The 24,968-nt window shown below is 43.1% G+C and overlaps 1 protein-coding gene across 5 annotated transcripts; it reads right to left on the minus strand.

The window, feature by feature from the left end:
• Positions 1-15: 15 nt before the first annotated feature.
• On the minus strand, positions 16-24,759 carry RPRD1B (regulation of nuclear pre-mRNA domain containing 1B). Of its 5 annotated transcripts, none has more exons than XM_066198712.1 (8): positions 24,376-24,759; positions 22,723-22,852; positions 21,542-21,675; positions 15,433-15,545; positions 13,505-13,631; positions 12,270-12,445; positions 3,824-3,879; positions 2,406-2,487 (listed from the first exon to the last, which is right to left on the minus strand). In XM_066198712.1, the coding sequence occupies exons 1-7, from the start codon at positions 24,710-24,712 to the stop codon at positions 3,847-3,849; spliced, it is 1,050 nt and encodes a 349-aa protein (XP_066054809.1). In that variant the 5' UTR covers positions 24,713-24,759; the 3' UTR covers positions 2,406-2,487; positions 3,824-3,846. The 5 variants fall into 5 exon arrangements, with proteins under 5 accessions (XP_066054807.1, XP_066054809.1, XP_066054808.1 ...); XM_066198711.1 differs by lacking the exon at positions 3,824-3,879 and adding an exon at positions 5,855-5,957 and having other exon boundaries at positions 2,415-2,487; XM_066198710.1 differs by lacking the exon at positions 3,824-3,879 and having other exon boundaries at positions 16-2,487.
• Between the last annotated feature and the right edge of the window lie 209 nt (positions 24,760-24,968).

A 24,968-nucleotide genomic window follows, 5' to 3' on the forward strand; every position in this document is an offset into this window, starting at 1 on the left:
GGACAGACACCACTGTTCAATGACACCCTCTTTATTCAAAAATAGATATCTATGAGACATTTCAGAATATACTGCTGTCAAATGGCAGCCTATATGTCTAAATTAATTCCTAAGTCAATTAATATACAGATTTAAGCTTTTGTTAAAAAAGACACACTGTGGGGAAATCTGTTTAACTTTCAGAAAATGTCACCCAGTTCACCGGATGCCCTTTGCCCAAAAAGTAAAACAAATAAAATTAAAAACCACAAGACTTCATTTAAATTAAGCAAAATAAAACACACGCAGATATTCGGAAAAAAAAAATCATCAAAACATTTCAATTAAAAAATAAAAAAACAGACAGACAGCTCTCTCACAGATCTGCCCAAAACACAAACGTGAGATGCCAACACATTTGTCTACATCAGTTTTTTCCTATAATGGATACACATTCAATCAATGCTCAAAATAACATGGTTTAACAGCCTCGGGTAACGCTGTGAGCTGAATCAGGATGGAAAAGAGTCATTTGGTTCAGGTTCTTGAAGTTTGGTGTTGGGGGCTTTTTTTGTTTGTTTTTCATTTTTGGCAAAAGCAAAGAGAATGTACAGTGCTTAATCTAAGGTCTGGACCATAAAAGGCTGCACAGTCAAAGTGACTCGGAACGTACAGTTCTGCCACTGGAAAAATTCCTGTAAACTAAAGAGAAAAAAACATCTGTTGGCTGGGCAGTGAGGGTGCAAGGAGCGTTAAAAAAGGACAAAAGAAGTGTCAGTAGGAAAAGGACGTGAGCTTCTGAACAACTGAATGATCAAAAGATGCTGTGTTGTTGTTTGCTGTAACTGATGCTGACCGGGCTACTGAACGGCCTGCAAAATAAATTAATGCGGAGCAGAACTAGCTTTGCATTTCTGCATTTTCTTCTCCTGGCTTTGACACCAGCTCAAGAACACAGGGAGGCACAGAGAGAGCATCTCGGCTCACTTGTGCCTCTGTCTTACAAAACCTGTGTTACCAGATCAAGTGTCTCCAGAAACAGAACCTGTTTTATAGTGAGAGGTGCTAAATTTAAACAGAATTGTATCCAGATTGGAATGGTTCCGTGATCAGAGTTCAGCTTGTCACACCTAACACACAAACTGAAATGTAACTACACCCCTGGCAGCTAAAACTCTAGCCAGCAACATAATGGAATTAAGAGCTTTTTTAATTTACCTTTTTTGTTTTTTACACTTTTCCTGATTATAAAAATCAACTCACAATCTGTGACACAAAATTAAGTACATCCTTCTAATATCTACATGCATGGACAGGGTACATGTGCATACAGGATATATGCATATATATGGGTCTATTTTCTATATAAATAAATATTTATACCACATTTAACTTCTGTGCATCAGACAACTTCACTAAAGCTATGGAGAGAGTTTGTATCATTGTATTTTCAGTGTAACCATCCTGAGAGCAGACCTAATAGTGCCTGTCACAGGGACACCAGCAGCTGCCACACGCCATTCCAGTCTCTCAGGTCATTAAATCAAAGCTTCCAACACCATCTAATTTCATATAATGAAGAGGAAAAATGTGGTATAAATCTAAGGTAGCTAGAACAAAATTTACTTCCACTCCCACTTAGGTAACATCCAGTTCTGCTTTGCTCAGCACAGCGTAACTTATGAGTCTACCTCTAATTCACAAAGAAAAGCTGCTTATTTTTATTGCCTGTTGACTTCAATTTACATCCATGCCAAATGGGAACTACCTTCACATCAGGCCACAGCATTATGAGGAACTGCAGGTTTAGGAAGAATCTTTCCCTGTACCATTGCTGAGCAGATGCCTTCCCCTGACGCCGCCATGGCACAGGATCAGCATGCACACACATCCCTGTGAGGCCCACGAGCCATTCCACTGCTCCCAGAGATGGGGCTCCAAACCCTGCTGAAACAGATGAGACTTATTCAAAAATAATACAATATTTGTACAGAGGGAAGATGCTGCATGGTCAACCTTCCCCTGGAAGCTTCCCAGGTATGTGTGTACATGATTCGTGATCTTTGTGGGGTAACAAGTGCTAAGAGCAAACAGCAACTAAAGAGTACAGGAAAAGATGAGAGAAGTTTGCCTAAAGAGACCACCCCCCCTCCCTTTAGAGCTCACAAAACTCACTCCTCTTCCTCCCCTCACGTGAGCCAGTGTACACAGAGAGGGTGAGTACGAGCAGCCAAGAGGTTCAAAGCAGGGTCTGCAAGTTCCTTCCTACTGCAGATCTTGGAAGACTGGACTTCCAGCCAACACCAGAATCTTCTTTCTTCTGCTGGTAATAATGAAAACTGGGGCACATGTTTTGGTCTAGTCTGTTGAAAACAGGTCCCCAGCAGATGGCAGAGGTGCCAGACCTCCTGTGACATTGGGCAGCAGTGACAGGTCTGGAAGGCTCTGGATGTGGGATTTCAGCTCCTTGCGCACTTGGGTTACCCGAGCAAGCTTCTGTTTATATTCCTGAGGGAAAGAGACAAGAGAACAAAGATTAAGCACAGATTAATTAACTGTGCTGTTAGTTAGGCCAGGACTATCTTCCAGGTGAGGACTCACAGAAGGTGGCCAGGCCCTGGTGCTCTGAGCAACTGCTGGCGTGACTGCAGACCCTGCCATCTGCCCCAAATTCACAGCCTGCCCACAGGCTCTGCCATCCCTAAACTAACAACCCTGCCCTGCCTTACTAGTTTTACATGTAAAACATCCCCAAACCAGCACACACTGGGGCCTGATCGAGCATTTGAGAGAGTTCCTTTATCCCTGTGTTCTTCCCCAAATACTGACTCCCAGCTGCTGCCAGAATGTTCCTCTGACATCGCTCCACTGCCAGAAGCCACAGGCTGAGGCACACCACAGATATTACTATGCTGCCAAAATGCTCGCTGCTTTCAAACTTGATCAGATTTGAACACTCAATTAATCCAATTTCCCCTTTCAAGCCATTAAATCAAACCCAAGTTCTGGTTGTCAAACAGGACCTCCTTTATGAGCTCACAATACAACCCCAGCAGCTGTGCCATGAGACTGGCATAGCAGGGACACCACAGAAAGGTGTCGGACCACTGAATGCAAACCAGGGAAAGGCACATCCACGCTGGATACAGACACTAAAATCTTCAGGATTTTATTACAGAGGGGAAAAAAAAGCAAGCTAAAAATCTCCAAAGAGGAAACTTGCGAGTCTTTTTTCCACAAATGAGGTCTGGATTGAGTAGCAAAAGTGCAGTAAGAAATCCCTGTCCATGTGCAGAAATTCCCCCAGGTCTCAGACACCAGTGACTTGTGTTCATAATGAGGAGAGAGAGGAGTTTGGACCCTAAAAATGGAAGTAAGAAAGAACTGTACTGTCAGTTATGGTGAGAGCACTTAAAAGGCAGCCCAACACACATCCAAGTTATCCAATACACGAAGATTAATTAAAGACTGTTTATGCAATTTTCAAAGTTTTGTGGTTCTATACATTCAACATAACAGTCACAGAAGACAGCAACTGAAGGAATAAAACTCCAGTAGCACATAGTACTTTTTTCCTGAATGTGCCAGTCTTTACTCAACTACATGTGGCCTACATTTCATGGCACCTCCAGAATGCAGGAAACAATCAGTTTAAGGAAAAAAAAAAAACATACACAGAACAGACTGTCACACAGCCAGCTAGAATATCAATTTACTTTTCATTTCTTAATTACTTGGCAAAGAGAACAGAAGTTTGTATCTCTGAAGATCAAATGAAACTAGGCACATGTTTAATCAAAACATCTTTCTGAAGAGTTTACAACTTTAATCCAGACTTTCTAACCTTCTCAGTGATGGAAATTCTCTTCACCTTCTCCAAACATCAAAGCACAGCAGTTCCTGTAGGGTTACAAGCAAGGAGTTTACACTCTCTGTGTTTCATTATTTTGAATTAGAACAGTGAGAGCAGCCATCAATTGCAACTCCCGATACCCCTGCAATGGCTATGTAAGTCTACCCCATAAACTTCCTGCCAGCACCAAGCAGGAATGTCTTTTAACAGCCTATTTCAAACTTAAATCCTTTATGAGGCTCAGTGAGTTAATATAACCAAACACTTCTGTTTACACACACAGGATATACAGCGAAATAATCAAGTCCAAACAAAGCCCTCCCAGCTCCATGAACTGCAGGGTGCTGTTCTCAAGCCTAGAGAACAGTAAAAAAAAAATAATAATAATAAAAAAAAAATCCTCGAGGTCCACACATTAATTTTGTGTGGATTTGTCTTGTTTTAATGAAAGACAGAATCAGGACCATAAAAAGAATACACCCACATCCCTAATCACTAATCCCTCTCTCAGGAATTCTTAAAGAGAGAAACAAGTCGAGAGTCGTGAGATGAAGACAGAGAACAAAAACAAACCCAGATTCTTTAGCATTAATAGGGAGCAGCAGCAGATAAAGAGGGATGCCATGGAGGCACAGCATTCCAACACTTGGGATTCGACTCCAAAAGAACGTGGGAGCCAGCCCTGGGGAAAGGGACAGAGGGCCCAGAGTGCTCAGCTCAGGGCTGGCACATCCCCAGTGCTGGAGGCAGGAGACAGCAACACACCAGCTCCTGCACACACAGCAGAGACAGCAGGAACATCTACTGAGCTCTCGTACTCCAAATGCTGGCAGAGAAAAGGTGGAAGAGGCTAGACATGAAGATCCACAGAAGACCATCTTAAAAATATTTAAAAATCCATAAATCAGGCCATTGTCAGGGAGTGAGGAATATCAAGCCAGGAAATAACAAGCAGCACTTCCTCCTCAGGAATGCCGAACTGTCAAGAGTGAGTATCAGCAGGTGTTTCTTTTTTCTGTAGTAATTCCCAGAAAAGATAGGAACAAAAAAAGAGAAGGGCAAGGCAGCTGGCCAAGTCCTCCAGGTCTGATAAATGGGCAGTGAAGAAGAAAAGTTTCAAATTCCAGGCATAAGCCAAGAAAATACCTCAAATATGGCTTGAATTGCCAAGATCCACACAAAACAATTATGGGTTTATGGATCCAATTGTGGATCCACATAAAACAATTATGTAAAACCAGGTACAACCTCCATGGAAAGACTAATGTCCTGCCATTTTCAGGGCAAAACTGATGGGGTTACCAGGATTCACCACTTCTCACGGACAGTCAGGACTGGAATGTGATGGCTTTCGATCTGAAGACGATTTGTGTGACCATTAGAGTTATATTAGATGCAAACAGCATTCCTTCCCCAAAAGAGCTACTTAGGGGAAGGAGAATCTTGCCAGTGCCTTGCCTAACAGCCCACTGACAAATGAAGAACCACCAAGATGTGTCCAAACCACAATGCTGTTGGCAAACATACAGACTTAGGAGCAATTCTTCTGCATATTAACAGCACCAACCTGCTTGCAGATTCACAATTAACAGCTTCGAGCGTTTAGGAAAATACTGCTCTTAGCATGCCCTTATTTTCAGGGTACTCTATATTGAGGGCTACATGGAACACTGAGTTATCAGAAATATCCTCCCAGTTTGGAGAGAGAATTTTGTATGCATATGATGACCAAAAACAAACATCAAGTCACCTTGAGAACCATATTCCTTTCAATTCTAAGTGATTCCACCTTACTAATAAGTAAACTAATAAGTAAATGCAAGCATTATCTAGTCAACACCAAAGGCCTAAATCCTGTTAAAAAAACAAACTGAAAAAACAAGAGAAAAAGTTCTCATGAGGAAAAGGCAGCAACAGCCCCCAAACCATTAAAAACTGGTTCAGAAAAACATCACTAAATTCAGGAATGGAAACAAAGAGTAATCCAGAAACCAAGATTTCCTAGAATAGATGAATACTTACTGGACAGATTGGATACACATCACAGAGCATTGTAGAAAACTGTCGGCTCCCTGCTTAAACCCTCTCCATTCCTCTGGGCCTGAGATGCTGACTCCTGGCAGAGCTGTCAAGCAGTGGAAAGACCATGAGCCAAAGCTGGGACAGGGAGTGCTGGCTGCTCCCCTCAAGAACACACAGCAGCAGACACACAGAACCCCCTTCCAGCTTGAGGGCTTTGCTTTTTCCACAAGTTCTGGCCATATTCTGCAACACAGCACCCTGGAAGCAGGTTTTATGGGAAACCATGTTTTTCATGCAGCCCATGACACGCCTGGAAACTGCACCTTGCAGATTCTTCCACAAGGTCCTTCCATTCCATGAAATTGAACAACACAAAGTCCAGTTAAAAGAAGCTGCTGCTTTCCAAGGCCTTCGTTTGTACTCTGTGTTGAGCTAATTGTCTCCCTGCTCTGTAGGCTTATATTAAGATTAATAGTATTTGGATGCTATTTGCTTTTTTTAGACAAAATAATGAGATCTCTGCTGTAAGCAGGAGTTTCAGGATGATAGAGGAAAAAACTGGCACTGTGCCACACGGATGCTTTTGCTAATCAACATTTCCTTTCAGTGCGTGGCGTTCTACATCCTCAGTGGCCAAGAGAATTAGATACTCAGTCCTTGAAACAAATGCAAAATCAGAATTAACCACTGCTGAATGAAGCTGACAGAGAGTTTCATTCCAAAGCAGCCGTGCTTGAACACTATAGAACTGACTGTAATCAACATGACAGGAAATTCATCCTGAGCACTGCTGTGTGGCCTGGTTCACCTTGTCGTGTTCCACAGCACAGATTTCAGCTTATTTTGGCTCAGAGTGTGCACAGGACACGTCCTCTCCTGTGCAGGGTCGAGCAGGAACATGCTGTAAGTCATCACAGCAATTGCATCTACTGAAAAAACATCTAGCTAAGCATTAATGAGAATTTGGAAAGTGAATAAGAAGAGCAGCTGGTAAGGCGCAGTTTTGATGTGATGCAGCTTGAGCCAGCTCTAGGAAAGCAGAAGACCACAAGCCAGGGGAAAAATGCATCAGAGGCTCAGCAGAAATTTGGAGAGTATGTACTGAAGTGAAAGGTCTGACAGCCACATGATTGTATGTTCAGGTAAAAACTCTCTCTAGAAACATTAAATACCCCACAGTACTGCAGCAGGTTGATTAGGTATTCCTTAGCTTCTGCTCCTTACCACTTGACCTATGTAAAGTACTTTTAAAACACAGTCACTAGAAAAAGAACAAAGGAAAACTTCTGCCATTCCACAAGCTCATTGCATCAGAACCCTCCTCAAAAGCAAAGTGAAACCAAATGCCAGGGTGAAGCCAGGCTTCCTCATTCTGCAGCAGCACTAAAAACAGCAAATCTGAGGTTTTATCTGAAAGATGCAGTCCAGGAATCAGCACTTGAATGATGTATTTCCTTACAGAGTCTTCAGTTCATTTCCACACCTTAAATTTGTTCAGTCTTGCCCTTTTAAATTTGACAAGGTTTCTTTCTTCTGCAGCATCATTCATCACACTTCAGCAGAGATGGTGTTTCTGCTCATGGCAGAATTAAATGCTCTCAAACCACAACTCGTTTTCTTGCTCTCCTTGTTGTTTAGGACAACAGACAGCCTCCACAGAGCATTTCTCCAGCTGCTTCTCAATCACTGCAATGTTCAAAAGCTCTCAGCAAAAGTCCAGACCGCTGCCACTGTATGATGGACACAAACCATCATTTCATTTGCCAAATACCCTTCCAGAAATAAACACTGAGGGGGGTGCATTTGATGTTCACCACAAAAATCAACATCCAGGGCACAAGCCAACAGCTACATATTCACCTCTCCAAGCATCTTAATGCTTTTCTAGCTAAGCAAGAGAGTGGTCATACACTCGTTCACTTCAATAAAATGCATAATAACATTGTACGTTAATGTTGTATTATTTTTATTTGCTTTCATTGTTTAGTATTATTTTATTTGCAGCACTACAGCAATTATAAATATCTACAAGCACCTACAAAGTGAAGGAACTGTATCTTTGCGTTGCGCAAAGAAAGACAGCTGTTGCCTTGAGCCATACATGGCCCAACAGACCCACACTCCCTGCAGGTGTCAGCTCACATCCCCACAGAGCAGCCTGTGCTCTTGTCCCACACTCAGAGGCACCAGTGGCTCACAGTTGGCAGGACTGGTGCACAGTCTGGCATTTCTTGCCCTGTTAGTAACCAGTTTGGTCCTACAGACCCAGATCCCACACTGTCTGGGTGCTCCAAGCTCAGGATCTCCCAGTCACGGTCGCAGAGACAGGGACCCCACTCTGCTGCTGCTTCCCAAAGCAGCTCCTGCTACTTCACACATACCAAATACTGACAATTTTCTTTCCTGGCAGGAACCCTAAAACTCAATCTGCTATTTCACTGTCTAAAACACTGAAATGAATACACCACACAACCCAAGAATTCCTGTCTGAGGGAAGCAGCAGCCACAAAGCTGTGCCAACAGTGACACACTACAGAGAACCAGGCAGTGGAAGCAGCACAGCAATAAATTGCCTATTAACCCACTGAACTAAATTGTATTTCAAGAAAATGTGTAGTGCTGGGCAGTCCAGAAAACCTCAAGTGAGAATGCACTTCATCCCTCAGAGATGCCTTATCAAAGAGGGTTTGCAAATTTGTGTGGGCACAGCATTAACACCTTATTAAAGGTGCCTTGAAGCCATGAATATTAAAACCCACAAACATCTAAAAACCCCCAGAGCTCTCAGCAGGACTCTAAGTGACAATTTTTCAGCTGCAGCCAAGAGTCAGAGTATTTCCCCTAAACTGGATCTTAAATACAGTATGTTCTTTAAATTTATAGCTGCAGACATGTAAACACACACTTATTTGAGTACATACACTGCTCCATACACACTGCCTATGCTACATGGGATGTTCTTCCCACTACATTTCCATTTCACACAAACTGTTTCCCTGGATTTTTTCTCCTTGCCTGCCATGCATTCGAGAAGAGTGCTCTGACTTCAAAATGCAATTCTCCTTGAAGTTCTGCAGGCTCAGGTGCTGGAGGACAAAATACCTCCCCAGCTGATTGTGCTCAGTAATTGTAATGGGGCAGCAATGGCCAAAAATAACACTAATCAGGAAACTTCCATTGGAAATTCAATACTACTGTGAGATACAAGGACACATTCTTATAGAAACAACTGGCTCTAAAGCGAAAGTTTCCTGTTTGAAAGTGGATTTTATTTCCTGTCATCTGCTATTGTGAATGTCCGGGCCACCTCTGATCTATCCCAGCCATAGAAGATCAAACAGCAGCTGCAGTATCAAGCCCACAGCTGCAGAGCAAGATGAAGCCCCATTTTAAAAGAAATTCAGAGTTCAGCTGTTAAATGACAGTATCCCTCACACCTTTCAGGAAGTTAGCATGAGGAATACTTACCTTTGAAAATAAATGCCTTGTTATAGGCTCTTCAGTATCAGTTTGGGGCCAGCTGATTTTACTGACTGATAGAATTAAAGAAAACCTACCTTCTTAAGTGCTCTTAGACTACAGTCAAAATACCATAATACCACTCCCAGGATAAAGGAATCCTAATTATTACACTTCGATTTTTTCCACTGCTACCCTAAAACCAGAGTTTGTCCATATGTTATGATCTTCAGGCTCTGTTCCAGCTTCCTCCTTTCAAATCACCAGTGCTTCTTCGCCCTTCACTGTTTCAATCTTTACTCATGCCAGCTGTATCCATGCTGATGTGTAATTCCTTTCCAAAGCCATGTTCCTCAGCAGGGTCCCTCAGTTAAACAGCCTTACTGCAACTGATGACAAGAGCTGTGTCACAGGGGTTTGATATGCAGAGTAGTCTGAGCATTAGCCCACAATACACAAAAACACTGAGTTTATACATGTTTTGACAATTTGCCATTTCATGAGGGACAGCATTAATTAGATTAGTAAACGACTGCAGCTCTTTAGACCACAAAGGTGGCTTTTCAGAAAGCCACAGATTAGCTACTTTCATTGCTATCACAGTGAAAGACTTTGCAAGTAAATAAAATACAGAAACCATTGAGAATAAATTCCAAATTAGGTATTTCCATCGCTTAAAACATAGCCCTTTTATTTCTGTCAGAAGCTCCTCTCCCCAAACAACAGCCTTGGCTAGGTGAGGATGGTGAAGTAAACAATCCATCTTCTATCCTAACACACCCTCTCATCTAAGTCAGGAAACTTACAGCACAAGAGGAAAAACTCAAAGTACCAAAGATTCTGGAAAAGATACCTCAAAAGAGCAAAGCCTACAATGAGCAGATATGTAAAATTAGATTGTTTAAAGTTATTTTCCCATTTCAGGCCTTGCCTGAGTAAGTGTTTTGGTTTTTTAATACATTTTTAATTGCTACAAGTTTCAGATCCTTCTAGTAAAATGCTTATTAGCACTACAAAGAAAAATCCAGGCTTATCAATACTGTGAGAACATCAAAGACTCAAACAAAACTGATAAGCAGATCTGGCCTGCCTTATCTGTAACCAGCATCTTCCACTGTTTATTAACCCTCAACAAGGGCAGAACAATGGAACACTGTAATCAGGCAACATCCCTCACTGAGGTTTGAGAGCTGACACGAATATCAATTGTGCCTCATGTTCACTGTTGGAGTGGCATTTCCTGCAACTCTGTTTAGACTGCTACAGCACTGAGGCCACCTTGTCTGGCAGAATGACAAAGATGCCAACCTAATTTAATAAGATCCTAATATTTAAATAGGAACATTCTTTATTTTCTAATGGAGTGAAGAACTCTGTTTACACCTAACAGTGAGCTAGCAGCCTGTCCCATTGCCATCAGCAGGATTACTATCATTAACAAAGCATTTATTTTCGGGGCTACGTTTCTCCCTCTGCCAGAGTTACAATTTTCAAGTAACATTCTTTACCAAAAGGATATTTTCCAAACAAAAATCCTCCACGATTGTCATAACATTTCAGCTAATGCATTAGAAATTTTAATTTCATGTTGTCATTATGGATTTCTCCGTTTCACAGTCTCAAACTGACTCAAAATTATGAATTGTTCTGGGCCTTTTAAAACATTACTGTGCAGCATTTTGCTACCTATTTACTGCAAACAGCAGTATGTCTATCATTTATGGTTTGCCTTTTTTTTTTTTAACATACACATAGGTGTCCTCATTTAAGCAAGTAAAAAACCCAAATTCTGACCCAAGACTTCCACAGAAAATAAATCAGTTGCCAAATAAGATTTGGTTTCATGACATCATCTGTATCCATGTCTAAAAGTGTTTTTTCTGACTCAGTCATAAGACTGATGCTATGCTTGAAGAAATTCAGTCACAAGGCATTGAGAAGCTCCAATATAAACACAGGCACAGAAAACACTTAAAAGGAATTTTATCTGGGAACAATGTTGCCGAGCTGTCAGAGGAGGAGGTTTACCACCAGAGTAAACAGAGGCTGCAACTGCTGCAGCTCAGTCTCCTTCCAGGAGATTGTGTCCTCCACATCCCCTCCCATCCCACCCCGCAGCAGCTGCTCATCACCAGCAGTGGTGCAGAGAAGCCCTTAATGTGCCGCCAAGGGGCAGTTTAGCAGATGGCAGAGTGACATACAACCACAGTCATTAATTAAACTCCTCGCTAGTCCCACACCGTGCTGCAAGAAAGAACTTCCATGGAGAAGGCACGTTTTGGATGAACAGCTGAAAACAGCTGGCTTCACAGCCTGGAATGCTGGGCTGAGTAGGGGGAGCTCAGCTCAGCCCCAGGCTGTTTTAGGGTCCTGCCCTCCCTGTTCAAATGAGCTGCACAGGAAACACAAGTCATTGTCTTTCACTACCAACCCCATTTAAACTGCACCACAGAAGCTGTGGGTAAGTGGCTGTTAGAGGATAGAGAGCAGAAGATCTGGTTTAAACTGCTTCTCCTGAACAAGAGGGGCTCAGGAAGAAGATGAAGGCCACCTAACCATCAGGAAAATAACAAAAAACCGAAGCAGTATAAAAAAAATCCTCAGCTAATTATGGCAAAGGGAGGTTAATTTTTTTAAAAAAGGGCATGTCATGACAAAACAAGGTATGTGTTAGGCAGGTCTATTTTTCTTTAATAAGTATAGAGCTCTAGGCTTCCCAGGTGCATTGAAACATCCAGACTGAACAACAGAACAGATATGCACCCTCTAGAGATGATACTGCTTTCTTACCCATTTTACTCCAAGTGTAAAGTCAACTAGAACCTAGATGGCCTAGAACCAAAAGTAAAAGATAACACCTGGAATCATCTCCCTCAGGACAAACCCATAGATTAGGAGTCCAGGGCGAGTGTTTGGTGAGCCAACTGTTTTGCCAGCCCCAGTAACAGGCACTCACCTCCAGCTTCTTCTCCTTCTCGGTGAGCACATCCTTCTGGTTCTGGGTGTACTCGATGAGCATCCTGGCCAGCTGGCGCCGGTCCTCCAGCTCGGCCGCCAGCCGCCCGTTGTACTCGGCCAGCAGCAGACACGCCTCGTCCACCGTCTTCGAGAGCCGCTCTGCTGCCTCTTTGTCTGCGTGCAAAAGCGTTGGGTGATTTAGAGGACAAAGTTTAAAACTCCTCAATTGTTGACAGAAGGGCTGCGATTCACGAGCCGCAGGCACAATAACATCTTGTTCGTAAATATACTTCTGGCTTGACAGGAAAATAAGGGCTGTTATCACAGGGATATACAGGAAATAGGACACATACCCTTCGTGGGCTGTATTTTAGACACTAACATAACTGACTGCATTTAATCCTTGCAGAGATGTCAGTGAAAGTGGGGATATAAATCTATCGATAGTAAGCCTCTATGAACAGGTTAATTAAAATGCTGGGAAGTACCTTCAGATAAACAAATCAGGTGGTTTCTACATTTAAACACAGTGTGCACTTGTTAATTCCTCTTATATAGGAGTAATTTCAAATGTATTGACACAAATCGAAGAATTGCACACAGTCTAGTTGGACACTGTAAGAATATATTATGAATGGTCAAATAAGTGATAATTCATAATGAGTTCTAAATTAAAACTACCTTCAGGAACAAGAGTCAAATCAGTTCAACCTCTAAATGCTTCTATTAAAATTACTTTTCAAATGCAATTGCAAAAGTTAATTTAAACAAAGACTGACAGATTAATGGGGTAGCAATTTGCCTTTCCCATAGCAATCAAGAAGTATGTGTGTACTCAGCAGCCTGGTGGAACTCAAAAGATATATCAATCAAGGACTATGTATGTATTCAGCACAGTCTGATAAAACTTCAAGATATCTTAACAGTTGAGGTGCTCAAAAGCAAACACATCCACTTGAGAACTCTGGCCCAATTTCCTTCATATTCTTGCAAAATGCTGATGATGCTGTCAAAGTAAAAAAGCTTCAGTCCAAGCCAAAATATGGAAGCAGCTATGCAAGTTAAATCTTCAGTGTTACTTCACAGGACTATCTGTTAATTACCCTGGAACTACAAAGCAAGGACACAAAAGCAGGAATTCACTCCACCATACACTGTGATTATTAAAAAAACCCCACTTTGATTTCTGAGTAATTCTTTGGACCCACGTTCATTCATCTTCTAGTCTCATACCTGTAATTTTCTCCAGTAATGAAACATCTTGAACTTCCTGAGGCAGGGAAGCAATTTTTTGCCGCACTGTCGCATCTCCTGACGCTGCGTTTTCCAGGTCTTGTAGGGCTTTGATCAAATCCTCGGTCTACAAATGAGCCAAGAGTAAAACCAGGTAACCTTAACCACATCCACATCCAGGGATGTGGTCACTGCAGAGGAGCTCCCCCACCTCTGAAAGGCACCATTTGGGGAATATTTTATTCAAGTAATTTTTAAATCCAACACAAGGAGCATTCATTGAGTTTACACTAATCCCAGTGTTTAACTCCTCCTGCATAATTACAGCAGGGCCATCCTTTTCAAGACTCTGCAGTGGGAAACTTCAGTCCAATTTTAAAAAGTGATCATTTAAGAAATAGCTGAGATGGACATGACCACACCAGTCTGAGAGAACCACCAGCCATGTGCACTACCTCAAGCTGGGACTGAATCTTCCACCCAAGCATCCCTGACAGTCTCTTTACCTCCCTGGAGTGTACAGGCACCTTTTCGTTCTGTTCCAAAGCTGCATTCTGACAGAGCAAAAACACCCAACGCCAAATTTCCATCAGTCCAAACAAAACTGTATTAGATTTCCATCATGACAAGGTTTAGAATTCTGTAACTTGTTACTGACTATGAACTCCCATGATGAAAAAAGCTCTTTCTATAAAGCAAACTTTGTAATCTGATTTTGCAAAACCATGGCTGTCCTCATCCAGCTCCTTGCAAGCACACAGCTTTCTGCAACTGAACTGGGCTTCTCAGTGTGCCCTCAGCTCATCTCTCAGCCAGATGTAGTGCACTGAGAAAAGATGTGTCAGTTTGAATTAATTCACTCAAAACGCATCCAAACTTTAAAAGGACGTGGATGAAGACAGCTCCGGGAGGACCATCCCTGACATGTTGTATTTCCTCCTTGTTGAAAAATATTTAAACAGAGAAACTCCCTGAACAAGAAGAACAAAGTGCTGCTTTTTTGTTTGAAAAATCCTGAAGCAGGGGAGGTTTCTGAAACAGAACACTAGGCCCATAAACACAAGCACTGATTTTTAAACTACAGTTCAATAGTTTGAAAGCTAATGAAAACACTAACAAATTTTAAATAAATATTTTCCTAATCTGAAAAACAAAGAGGTCCATTACCTAATGTTTACTACTTCCTTGCAAACTGCAAATGATTTCCAACAGTGAGAATGTTTATAATCAAGTGAAACCATAAGCTGCAAGGCATCTGGAGGTAAAAACAACAACAAAATTTTCACTTATTTCCTTGACAACTGTTATTTATTTTTATTTTTCAATGTTTACAGTTTACCAGATGGATGGTGTAATTTTTTATCCCCTTCAAATAGATTCTGGGTTAACATATGTTCATTCTGTAGCCTCAAATGGCCGCAATGATTTTCTATTTCATTCCAAATATTTCCACACCAGTAACATGGAGCCTCTAAAGTCTTCAGTGCAGGTTTTCCTACCGGCTCCATACAAACATAACAAAGGTTGTGGTTTTTAATAACTTATGGAAAGGTATGGCCTACAAAAGAAAATTGTGTATTAACTGTTCACAGCTTTAGGTTTTAGAGGTTACACATTGATTTTAAAAAGAATTTAAAATATGGCCTGTTTTTCTAGCAGTCCTTTGAGATTCTACCCTGGCAGCACTACTAGACCTTGGGTTAGATTACCTGGAATTGCTCGGAAGTGACACACTGCTGCAGTAGGAAAAAGGAATCGGTTGCATTTCACATGGATTTCTCAACCCCAAACTGCATCTCGCCACTAAACTCATTTCACTTGTTGTCAGCTCCACCTTGTGGCTGTGACACAGGGGAGGTGGCCGTGACACAGGGGAGGTGGCCGTATGGCTTCCAGAGCTCCTCCCAGGCTCAACCCATTCCACATACCAGCAGTGGCCCAGCACTGGGGTCTTGAGGTGAGTAGCTCCCAGGGTAATCATCATCTTCTTCCTCTTGTATTTGCTGAAAAGTTCGCTTTAATGATTTCTTCTCTTCTGCAACTGAAGACACAGAAACAACTCATTTGGATGCTAAATCTGCCCAACTTAACTATCTCTACTTCAAAGAAATACACCAGATGGATGCTCTGATGATTAAGCCCTCTAGGGAATGACCACAGCTGGACTTTAATGTTGGTATCATATTCCAAACACTCAAATGCAAAACAGCAAGAAAAGATTGATTTTTTTCTCCATGTATCTCTGCACATGCCAGCCTGAGGATACACGAGCAGTGTGAACTTCACGTGTGTTTGTGTCTCCTACAATGAAAGTAGGAAAGGCAAATAAATGTGCTATTTGTCAATAAATGAGAGATTTCAACCCTGCTCAGATGCTCTGGCTAACATCGGAGTGTACAGGTGAGGATTTCTACCAGTAGACATGGAGCGCTGATGTGAAGGTACACAAGGACAGAAGAATTTTGAGTCATCTTTCTGCACCAACTATATGCTGTGGTCCCAAAATAAACACAGTAATTGCTGGTTATTCAACCTTCCACTCTTTCATCACAAAACATCAGGACAGTTCTGTGAAACTACAACTCCAAGATGTGACAGCAACAACAGCAGGCAAAGCATGAACTGATCTCCAAGCAGGTAACCTGCAACACTTCAGAAACATGGATGTCATAAAGCAAGATAGCATTGGTTAAATGAACCTCGGCATGGCAAACCTTAGCTTGAAAGGGAAGAGACAGTTTATTTAAATGAGTCAGAAGTCTTAATGAAGCCTTTGATCCAGCCACAGAACCTTCAAAAGAAGGTAGATCATTTTTCAGACTTGTCACCAAAGATAATAAGATATGGGGTAATTTGTAAGGAATTTTTGGACAGTCTTAAGAATTCATTGGAATCAAGTCTTGCCAAGATAATCATGGAGTTCAAGAACAGACTCTGTATACACTTTGATTCACACGAAAATCCAAGATCTCTCCATTTAAAACAAAACTAGAGTGTCCTATTCTAATGAGGAGGCAAACAGAAAGGTCTGCCCTTAAAGGCAGAGTTTTGCCTGCCTTGTCAGGTGGGACATATGAAAAACCTCCCTTCTAATGGAGAGAAATCAGAGGAGCTGCTACACCCTGCTCGTTGGGGAAAGAGCTGAATGACCTTCTCAAGGCAGACACAAACACATCTCTCAGAGAACAGTCTCACTCAATGGAAGACAAAGCAGCACACAAAATCTACCTTAAACCAAAGCAGTTATTGATGTTTGATAGAACAAAGCTACCTAGGCTAGAAAAAGGACAGCTAATTATTGTATGTATGAGTGCTTAACAATCTGATTGACAAGCCAGTGAGGCCTCAGATCACCAAGGAAAACAGCTGCTGCCCACTGAGATCTGTGAGAAACACGAGCTAGGTTGAACAGGAGATGAGTAGATGATAAAGTGGCCAAAGAGAGCATTTAAAATTACCCAGCCCAACACAACAGGTCATCAGTATTTATCACTTGTATGTACTTATCATAAAATAATTAACCAACAGAGGATAAACATGAGCCAACCAAGAGAAGAATGCATGACCACAGCAATCACACAAGTGAAATTAAATTGAGAGCTGGGATTCAAATTGCTGAAGAGTTATTCCTGCTGTGTTGCCAACTGGTCTACCACAAGACACAGCATTACACTTGCTCACCACTCTGACACAGAGGATTCAGAATTCATTGAATATTCCATCTGAACAAGGCCAAGTGAGTCTTACTGGAACAGCTCTGAAGTCGGTGGTGCTGAGCACCTGCAAACCTAAGCACCAGCCACTGGAGAATTCTAGAAACACTGTCTCAATTTCATCAAAATAGAAAAAAAACCCTACACTTATTTGCAAACCCAAGAGCACACGGAGCAAAAGGATCCCTGAAAGAGAACAGAAGCACAGCACAGATTATAATACACCCTGCTTGGGTAACTTACAAAATCTCCAGCCAGGAGTAATTTAACCATCACAGTCAAGACTAGCAGAAAATCATGTCAAATGCAGCCAGAGAAGGGGAAAACAAGCACTGAGAAAATCCAGAACTGATCAGAATGTAATACATACGCAAAACAATCAAGATATCCTTGTAGAATACAGACGGCTTCTTTCATGAAAATCAAGAGCCCAACTTGATGTGGACATAAAGACAGGGAAACCCCAATGAAGTCAGCTCTCCTGCTTTGCTGTTCTCTCCACAGAAACTGAACTACTCCCTAAAAGCCTCTAAAGGGCAAAGCACTCTCCATCTCTCCAAAACGACAGACAACTGCTCTCCTAACAGCTTTGCAGTGACACTCCAGGATGTTGTTACCTTGCTGTTGCAGAGTCCACAGACAGCAGCAAAAGTATTTCTGCACCAACTTGTGTGCTACAAACCATCTCGGCTGCCTTGAGGATGGTTACAATGTCAAAGGCCATGCTGACAACTACAAGGTTTTCCTGTCAGCTGGACACCTGAGGGATCTTCCCAGCTCAGGCGCTCACTTTTTTGATCTCAGCTCTTGATGCCTGTTCAGAGGTAAACAGGCTTCTAATGAGCCAGCACTCCCTCCAACCATTCCAAACCCTTCTCTCTTTAAGGATAGATTATTTGTGGGTCCTTAAGTTCTCATTACAATATATATTTGTTGGCAGCCTCTCCTAGGGTGAGCACAATTGGGAGTTGAGCTGCTCCAAAACCATACCTAGCCCTGTGTCTAGGTGCTTTTATTCCAGCTACCCTCAGAAGCCTCCCTGCCTGCTCTCCTCTCTATTCTTCTCCAAATTTTAATACAGGTCTGACTTTCTGTGCCAGAATTTGCAACATAAACACAATGAAAGCAGTCAGGGAGCAGCTCAGTTCTGTTTTAAGAGTGACACACTCCTACATCACAGCACATTCAAGGACCTTCTTCAACTGCTTGTTACAAAGACAACAAAAAGAAAACACATCAGCTATATCGGTTGTATTGCCTGAAGGGTTTCACATCAAACCTGTAAGACCTAGTTTTTCCAGTCTTTGAGAGAAATGGGTGGTTTTTCTCTTCCCTATTGCTTGTGAAAAGAAACATTCTAATAAAAATGAGATTAATGAGAAAGCAAATGCAAGCTTAATGAATACATTTAGAGATAAAACAATGTATCAATATTCAAAAGCTCATTTCCATGCATATGCATATCTCCTTAAGGAATCCGAAAGACTAAAATCTGGCAGTCAGCGGCACCACTGAGTAGTCAAACCAGGGAATACAATGCTTAGAGAGGGCTGGTTGTCTTACCCCTCTGTCTCTCTGAAGGGAAATCAGCTCTGCTCCACAGCAGGAGCTCAGCACGTGCAGACAACTGAATTGCTGTGCATTACCCAAGGCCTTGCTACGCACCAAACAAGAACCAAACTGTACCACTGAAACACTCACTGATGAGCTTTAAAGACTATTTCCTCACTGATACAGGACTCCATTGCACTTTGGCAAGTCTCACAACTCTATGTGGTGCTCTCAAGACAAGCAGAGCCATCCTTCTCAGAGAGAAGCACCCACCAGGCCAGGAATTTAAGACACTGCAGTGTGAAAAATAACAGAGAACTACATGCACAGACCTGTTGCCATAGGTCTGGCTGAAGAAAAGAACAATTGTTATCACAGCACCAGGTGTTATCAACAGCACCAGGTGCCCTTAAGAAGCTCCAGCATTTTAACAGCACAGCTTGCACCCATCTACAGACACTAACATTGCCTATTTCTCAGCTGTGCCTACCTTGGGAGTCCACAAACCCAGAAAGCCAGAAAGGCTTTGGAGGAGCACTGGACTATGGCTTTCCACCTTTACAACAACTGTTCTATCTGTAAGCAAGATGGAGATTAAGGTGTCCTGGCTTATGTTCACCTGTTTGAAAATGGAATACAGTAACCACAAAAAAGCCTTCTGCAACTCACCAGAAACTCAAACACCAACTTATCTCAAAAATCCATAAAACCCCCAGGTGAAACTAGGTCTTACCATCAAGAAGCTAATTTACACACATGTCAGTCAAAGCAAGGAAAAAACCCACAGGATAACTCTGCTAAATTTTTCAAATTTCTTTTTGACCATGAATTGACAAGGCAGTAACATGCACACTCATGCAAAGGCCTCAACTTTCCTTCAAATAAAAGATACTACATTAATATCTCTAATTACCCAGGCAAAAAACTAAGTTTCTTGCCAAGTGAAGCTGTGCACACAGCAGTTCTTGAAGGGTTTATATTCCTCCACTCTGCTTCCCACAGACAAAGATCTGTTACTCTTAGGAAATTGATTTTGTACAAATGTTTTTAAGTTGAGAAGACAACAGCAGCAGAAGTGGTTGATACCATCAACCAAAGGGAAAGGACAGTGAGCCACAGCTGGTTGCCAAATGACCAGGAAATAACACATGATATCAATTATCAATGCCTTTAGATTCAAAGTTAAACACTTGTGAAACTCTTACCCGGGTACACTAAATTAAAGTTTCAAATTCTCAGTTAATCAGGTCAGTGTTATCAGGAGTGTAAATTCTGGCCTTTGATAATACACAGGTGCCTCATTGACTGCACCCAGACAAGAGGAACCTTAACATGAGCCAGTTCATGCAGAGCCTGTTCACCTTCACCCCTCAGAGCACAGACTCCCTCCGTCTCCATACAGATGGGACAACCCCTTTGGTCAGGGCAGTTGGCTCACAAGATTTGGGGAAAAAATTCCAAAAGGTATACCTCAATCAGGAGCAGGTGGAAGGGCACTGGTGTGAGCTGTCAAAGCATCCATCCAGCAGCTCTGCCCAAATGAGTGAAAAAGCACAAAGCTACAGCCAGAGATGTCTTCACATACAGATCTTATTTACGCTCATATCTTCGTATTAACTCTACATTAAATACCAACTCAACACGACTTTGTTCTCACCACCTCAGAATGGTGTAAGAGCCTTTTACTAATGACTAAACTAACCCTCTCACACCATCAGAACTGTGGGGAATAGGAAAAAAAAAAAAGACCACATCAGCAATGTCATTCCAGCTCATTTGAAGACACTGACACTTTACAGAATCACAGAATGGCCTAACGGAAGGGACCTTAAACACCATCTTATTCCAACTCCCCTGCCACGGGCAGGAACACCTGCCACAAGAGCAGCTTGCTCAGGTCCCCATCCAGCCTGGACTAGAACACTTCCAGGAATGCAGCAACCACTTCCTTCAGCTGTAAGGTGGACAAATATTCCCTTGACCAGAACACTCTTGATTTTTAATGACCCTCACACCTTCCACAGTTTAGGCATCCCACTGCTCCCTTCTTTCCACTGGAGCACTACCAGTGAAACACCTCCACGTGCTATAGAAGAGGCAAGATCTGCCAAAGCGATAAATCAAAGCAGTGTAAACACAAGCTTATGCTCAGTTTCTCACAGGTCTCATGCAGTAGTAAAGTTATACCTGTGATGTTCTAATGATATTAAATTATGCAAAGAGTTTTCTCCAAATGACATCAGTTGGTGTAAGAAAAAAAGATTTCAGACTAGCTTCTGGGGCATATGTTCCAGGCTTCAGTTATTCCAAACTCCTTGCTGCATCATAATAACTATGTAACTATGGAAAACAAAACAATTAATATGATAATGAAAGCACTAACAGTATTGAATAAGACACTCTAATAACCCAGCTGAGCAGTCTCAAAGATGCAGAGTGGGACACTTGACTTGAGGTGGACACAACAGTTCCTGCATGACTAACTTGCTTTCACCCCAAAAGGCAGCCCTGGAGCACTGTATCTGCACAAGCAGCACCAGACATCACAACCAGTTAAGCTCACTGCCAGCCCTAAGGCACAAGACAGCACACCTGCAAACCAGAACTGTGGATTTAATGAAAATCAGACTTCTCAATACAGTCCTGAAGAATCTCCACGTCTAGCTCTGACAACAACTCAACTAAACATGCCCAGAGCTCAACTCCTCACAGTATTTCCAGTGAAACATGCACCAATTTAAAAACAAACCACACACAAGCAATAAGCATTTACCTTTTGTTTGGGGGCTGTTGGAGTCTTCCATAGACAGTTTGAGCTGCTGGATGAACTCGCTGCCATACACACTCCTCTCCTGCCAGATGTTCAGCAATCGTTCCAAGGGCTTCTTGCAGCCCTCGTCTGCTTCTCTGTTCAAAGATTAGGAAATCATTACAGCTCAGCTGATCAACACTCCTTATGTTTTCAGAGAGCATCCTCCAAACTGGCAGCTGCACCCATTGCAATATGTGAACATTTGGACAGAATCTCGCTCATATTGTCTGAGACAAACTGTGCAAAATATACTTGTGGCAAATTTTCCCCTTTATTTGACCTAAAGATTGCCTGGAAGCGTCTCATCGTTCCCACCTCAAAGTAAGGGCAGAAAAGTTGTGAAAGAAGAAACTTGCTATCATCCAGAATTTGCAATAAGAGTTTATAAAACACCCTGAAGCTGACAAGTTTACAATTCTGAGTATTAAGTTTAAACAGTTGTTTCAGTCAATAACATGCCAATTAAAAGCAGGTTGATTGGATCATTAGGCACTTAAATGCACTCAGAGCATGCTCTGACAGTCAGACAGCCCTCCAGAACAGACAAATACCCAGAGCATTAATGTTGTTTAGCTGAGATAACAGGACTTATTATGTCGTTTAGACACAACCTTTTAACTAAACAACAGCGCATTTCTGATAAGGTGGTGGCTGCATCACTTCTTCCCTTTTAACTATGAAATTCTTCCACCCTTCAACAAGGACATTACTGATCACGTAACACACAAAGAAACTGCAAACCAGGAGGCTGGTGAGAACCCAGTGACCCAAAACATCAGCTCCTTTAAGGACTTTTGACAATGGGGCAGAGCCATTCATTATGTGGCTTTAATAAACACACCCAAGTGTTCAATTCCACTGCCCATAAACAGAGCTGCCAGATCTTTAGGTAACAATTGAAATAAAGTCCATAGGAGCAGCACATGGAGAACAAACACGTGAAGCTGTGAAGGACTGGTTCACACACAGAGCTGCCCATTCACACTAAACAGCTCCCAACCACAAAGCAGTCAGAACCCAATCTCTACTACAGAGAGGGTACAAACTTAGACTTAAAAAAACCAACAAAATCCAACTGAATTAAGCTTTGAATAACAAGAATGCAAATCCATAGAGAGGAAGGCTGAAATACAGCAACATACCTGGCAACATGAGAAAATGCATCCACGAGAACAGATTCAAATTCCCTGGTAAATTCAGGACCTTTCCTCTTACTGTTCTGGATGACATCGTTTGCTAAATATAGGAAAGTAAGTTTCCTACTCGATTTTGCTGAGAAAGGGAAAAAAATAAAAGAAAAAAAGGAAAAAACAAAAGGAGAGTTTGTATTTATTTCTCATTTCTTTTACCTGGAATCATTAACAGGGCTTTCAAAGTTGTTTACAGCTTTGCAGTCTAAAAACAAAGTTCAAAACATTTCCATGTTACCAAAGGGAATCAAGGACTTTCAAGTCAAGTAGTTCCCAATGTCCTCACTTCTGCTCTTTTTTAATTAATTCAAAAACAAACAGGAGTTTAATGCCTTGTGTGCACAGTGACACCTCAACTCTGAAAAGTCAATTAATTTACACACAATTAAAACAAGCTGTTCTAACCCACCAGCAAATTAATAAAACACTTTATTTTCTATTAATTAACTTCAGGAAAAATACTTGAATAAAACAGCATAACTCAGAACTGAGTGAAACTGTAGGAGAAAGCTATTGTGGAGATTCAAATTTTTTTCAAACAATCCTCCAAACATCAAATTTCTTCAATATACATTAAAATTTCCTACTTGGACACCACCAGTTTCTATTTCAATATGGCCAGAACTGGGGAGTTCTGCCATTCCCCCAAGCAAAACAGCCACGAACACAGAGAAGGCAGGAAACAAAGGTGCTCATTTCCACAACAGGGCAAAGGCAGATCTTCCAAAAACTCACGAATTAACTACTAAGGGCAAAACCTAGCAATCACACAGAAGATACCCCAGCTCCTCCAAGGGGCCCACAGTGCTGGTGCCCGCACGGGAATGGTGACACTGGCAGCTTTCAGAGCTGCACCTGGGGACAGGGCACCACACAGAACCCCAGAGAACGGGCTGCGTTGGAAGAGACCTTAAAGATCACCTCGCTCCTACCCCCTGCCATCAGCAGGAACACCTTCCACTAGGCACTGGCAGTCTCCCTTGACTTCAGTATGAAGCCATCTGGGAAATTACCTTTCGTTAATCTGCAAGAAAAACACGCACAAAATGTTTCGGGATGATAGCACCGAAGAGCTTTATAGACTTCTACTTTTATGGAGAGTCTTTATAGACTTCTACTTTCTCTTTGCTTATCTCCTCTCACTAACTCTATAACGGTTGTGTTGTATGAACCCAAACCCCAAATTTAAAAGTGGAACCAAACAGCCAGAGCACTTCCGAGTTGCCTTGAGCACAGCCAGGGGAAGGTAATTCGTACAGCTCTTCTTTTACACCCAAATCGCCCGCCCGGAGCTGAGCATCCTCTCCCTCTCAAGCCACACTGGGCTGTGCCTCCATCCTCCACCTTCCCAAAACGCCGCTTGTATCGCCGCAATACACCCCTCACACGTGGCATTCCCCCCAAAGTTTAGTAAACAACAACAGCAGCAGGTAAACAGCGCCCAGGCTCACACAAACTCCCGGGGCACCAACTTTCTCCCGGTGCCGCCCCGCGGAGCTTCGCCAGGAGGAACCGGCCGCGCTCACCGGCAGCTCGGCGGGCGGCCCCGGTCCCTCGGGGCAGGGGCTGCGGGAGCGGCCCCCGCCGGACAAACCCCCCGCGCACCTTTGCGGAGCTCCCGGTGCCACACGGCGACGATGGGCCCGGCGTGCTTGCGGTGGTGGATGAGCCACAGCGAGAGCGTCTGCACGCTCTGCTGGGAGTTGCTCAGCTCCGACAGCTTCTTCTCCAGCGCCGACTCCGAGAAGGAGGACATGGGGCCGGCGCTGCTCCGCCCGCGGGGGGGGCGCGGCGCGGCCTCACCGACAACAACCCGCCGGGGCCGCCACCACAAGATGGCCGCCCGCGCCCTGACCCCGCCGCGGGGCGAGGGGCGGCATCGTACGGAGCGCCGGAGGGAGCCGGGCCGCGCGGCGGGCGGGCTCGGCGCATGCGCAACCATCGCCGGCGCCTGCGCACTGAGAGCACTCGCGATTTTTCTCACGGGGCCTGCCCAGGCCCGCGGGAGCTTTGTGGCGCTGACAGCCGCGTTTTGTCAGTGCCACGCCGCCGGCGCATGCGTACTGTGGGAACCCGAGACTTTTCTCACGGTGCCGGCCCCGTTTCCCGGGAGCTTTGTGGCGCTGATAGCACGGCGTCACTTCCGGCACCCTCAGGGCTGCCCGGCCCGGCCCCAGCGCGGCCCCGGCCCCCGGCGG

Source organism: Chamaea fasciata, unplaced genomic scaffold, assembly GCF_029207755.1.
Source record: "Chamaea fasciata isolate MVZ Bird 193981 ecotype frontalis unplaced genomic scaffold, bChaFas1.0.hap1 SCAF_17, whole genome shotgun sequence".
Lineage (NCBI taxonomy): Eukaryota > Metazoa > Chordata > Aves > Passeriformes > Sylviidae > Chamaea > Chamaea fasciata.

Bases quoted from the DNA above. Each gene is read 5' to 3' on its own strand.
- RPRD1B (XM_066198710.1), bottom strand. From the start codon at position 24,712: ATGGTTGCGCATGCGCCGAGCCCGCCCGCCGCGCGGCCCGGCTCCCTC. The intron at 15,546-21,541 runs GTAAATGCTTAT...CTGTGTCTTCAG, and splicing joins CAACAGCCCCCAAACAAAAG to TTGCAGAAGAGAAGAAATCA. The intron at 13,632-15,432 runs GTATGTGGAATG...GCTCATTTGTAG, and splicing joins CCAGTGCTGGGCCACTGCTG to ACCGAGGATTTGATCAAAGC.